General features: G+C 41.1%; 1 protein-coding gene across 1 annotated transcript; it reads left to right on the top strand.

The window, feature by feature from the left end:
- Positions 1 to 1793: 1793 nt before the first annotated feature.
- LOC103368476 (caveolin-2-like) lies at positions 1794 to 3054 on the top strand. Its single transcript, XM_008296872.1, has 3 exons — positions 1794 to 1946; positions 2484 to 2671; positions 2895 to 3054. The coding sequence occupies exons 1-3, from the start codon at positions 1794 to 1796 to the stop codon at positions 3052 to 3054; spliced, it is 501 nt and encodes a 166-aa protein (XP_008295094.1).
- Positions 3055 to 3473: the final 419 nt, after the last annotated feature.

Here is a 3473-nt window from a genome sequence, read left to right as displayed (position 1 = left end):
TTTGCTTGATTACATGCACTAACAAAGCTTAATCTGAATGAAGACACCTTTAATGGTTTTGTTTCTGGTTTGGCATTTTTGTTGCCATTGTTGGACTTTTAAGCTGGCTGCATTTGTTGCTTTACTGTGATTTTCCTTTTTTATGAACTCATGATAATATTATATTTATACATTAAAATTTTACAAACGAGGAGATGTGCCAGATGTGATTAAATTACCATCTTTAAAGAAGCTAAAATGTACTCATTCGTAGCACGATCACAACACAATCTTACAGGGGCTCTTCATCACCGGGGTATCACATACAGTTAATCATCAGCTATTCAGACTCTGCCACCACCACTGCAGCACTACTGCACTACAACTCATGCATGTATATGAGAAAATTGAAGTACTTGTGCCCCTAGTTGGAAAATGCAGCTGATTCAACCCCTGGTCCAAGTAATGAGGATATTTAGTCCATGATTACATAGAAAAAAACACTACACAGACAAGCAGTGACCAACAGAGTGCGCTATACACCCATGAATTCCTCTACAGTGTCTTTGTTTGGACGTCTCTGACAAGAGGGCTTCTAGGAATTTTCAGCAAATAGTGAGATGTGTGTTGTCTGCTAAGTGTCTGGTCATGTTCTTTTTGAAATAACTTCATAAGAAGATGAAGATTCATAAGACGCTGAGGTCAGACTGCTGTTTGTCTGTAGAATATGAAATGAACAGATTTGTCCTGGTGACTGGAGTAGAAAACGGCATGTTAGTGAGCATAATCTATAAAGCAGAGGTGTATTATATATATCAGTAGTTTGAATACATGAATGCATTTATCGATTCAAGCTACAAAGTGTGACAGTTCAGTGGCTGACTTGGAAAGAAAATATTTAAAGTAAATGTAAATGATGGGTGAGGATGCCTGCTGTGGCTGTGTGTCAACAGGGTGGATTTGCTGATGGCAGCTGAAAGAAGGAAACGCTCCGGCTCCACAAAACATGTGAAACAAATCAGACATACACAACATACATAAGTGACAAAAGCACGCACATTTTATAAAGCTTGAGAAAAAGCAAAGTACACCGTGTTAACCTACAAAAATATACTGACAGGTACTTACTTTGCATTAAGTTGTTTGCTTGAAACAAATACATCACATCTGATGCTCTGTGCAGCATTTTAGTTCCTGAGGCAAATTTAAAGCGTGTACAGAGATTTGAGGTTTTGCTCTACACAATAAAGAGATGTAAATTGCTCATAGACTACACACAGGCATCGTGTGCAGTATCAACAATGAAGGCCGTTGCCTTCTGCTGTCAGTATGCAGACTTTGAGCAAAGAAGCCAAGTTTCAGCTCAGATGGACAATTAGCAGGGCAGCTATTAGCGGGGAGCTGCTGAGGGTGGGGAGCAGTTTGTGTTTAATGAACCAATGCTGCAAAACATTATCACTGTCCTTATGATGAAAGGACTGTAGAGTGATGACAGCACCAAAGCACTCCCACTGACCAACCAACCGCTCCTGTTTGAAAAGGAAATCGAGGCTGATTTGGTTGCGTTAGTGATGGATATTTCTCACACAGGCATGAATGAGACTCCCTGTGTCACATGGAAAATGTCACTGAAGATGGGCCTGTAAAAGCCAATAAAGGCATTCCTCAACATGGGTCAAGGCAGTCAGCAGTGAACAATGTTCCACCTGGGTGTCAGCAGCAAGCCTGCCATCCTCCAGCTCCCGCTGCAACCTGCTCCTCATCCTCCATGTTTCCAATGATACCAAGCAGGGCAACAGCTCAGCTTAGTGGAAATGGAGGAGCAGAGATTAAGGGATGAGACAGCAGCCGGGGAATTGATGGAGGTGAAGGTGGATGTATGCGCTGAAGACATGGACTGCAGCCACGGTGACACAAGGCCTCTGATTCACGACAGGGATCCCAAAAGAATCAACAACAGTCTCAAGGTAACGAATGTGCACTGTCACAAGGATTAAACAGACAGAAACCTGAGCAGAGAGCGCACAGCAGTAGCAGAACAGTAATAGTAGCAGCAACAAGTCAGTAGACAGACCTGCTGCACATGCTATGCATGCCACACACTACATTTCTACTGAACCACTGTCATGCAAAGCTGATGGTTTTAGCATTCGAGTGATTTTTTTGAAGGCGACTTGTGCTAATGAGCAATTTTTATCGGTGAACTAGTTTGCATACATTGATTTTTTTTTTACTTTCTTGGTGGTCAGTTTTCATCTCCCTCAATACAAGACAGTTAATTAAATATCAATGTATTGCACAATACTGACCTCAAGTGGACATAATCATCCACATAGTGCTATTTTTAGTTCTATAACATCCTATAATGCATCAAATTTTGTGGTGGATTGAAGCACGTCAGCCATCATTCTCATTCAACGGTTTGTAATATATAGCATCCGTGCACGTACAGATCATTTACAGTGCCGGTGTGTTTGTGTGTATGTGTGTGCGTGTGTCTGGAGGTCATGTTTGAAGATGTGATTGCAGAACCTCCCTCGGTGCGCAGCCTTGATAAAGTGTGGCTGTGGAGTCATGCCCTGTTCGAGGTGTCCAGACTGTGGTGCTACCGCTTCATCTCCCTCCTGCTGGCGGTGCCGGTCTCACTGGCAGCAGGGCTCCTCTTTGCTGTGCTCAGTTGCCTCCACATCTGGTAAGACTGTTACCCTCAGATGAGGTAGAGTTACAGACAAAAAAATATATTTGCTGCGAAAACAACATTCTAATAAATGAGAATCATTTCTTAGAGGTGGTAAACACATTTTTTCTAGTAAGTTTTCTTCTTATTTGGGCTCTTTTTTAAGATTATAGAATCATTTTTTACTTCTTATTCATTTAAAGACCCTGTGTTTCGTTCTCTGTTTTGGTCTCTCCAGGCTGATCATGCCATGTGTGCAGCTCCTTCTCATCAATATGCACTGGGTCCAGACTGTGTGGGCCAACACACTGAACATTCTTATCAGCCCCTTCTTTACCAGCATGGGAAAGTGTTGTGGTCAAATCAACATCCTTCTGGCAAAAGATGAAAACAGATAGAAATATATACTGTTTGGTGTAAACAGAGAAGCAAGTGGTAACAGGATGCATACTAATTCTTTACAGGGAAATCATGATCGGTATTATAACTGTCTGTGTATTCACCTTGTTTGTCTTTTTGATTACGTTGATCACTAAAGCTACTAAATAAAGCAGAACCTGATAAAGGTGACACAATAAGCATATCCTGTGGAGATTTTATGTGAGTGATACTACAAACTGCTTTGTGCACAAATACAAAAACAAGAAACCATTGAAAGCAAATTTGTATGCAAACAATTGAGGTTAAATTACAAAACTGTCTACCCAGGAATTAGTATCTGATGATTCAAAGAGATTAACAGGCCTTTAGAGTGCTAGTAGAGCCTATGGTGTGGGGGGATTGGCAAGGTTTTTGAAAATGTTTAAATTAGTGTTAT

This window comes from Stegastes partitus, unplaced genomic scaffold (assembly GCF_000690725.1).
Source record: "Stegastes partitus isolate 25-593 unplaced genomic scaffold, Stegastes_partitus-1.0.2 Scaffold1159, whole genome shotgun sequence".
Lineage (NCBI taxonomy): Eukaryota > Metazoa > Chordata > Actinopteri > Pomacentridae > Stegastes > Stegastes partitus.
The sequence above is the reverse complement of the archived record's forward strand: the minus strand, read 5'-3'. Positions and strand labels throughout refer to the sequence as shown.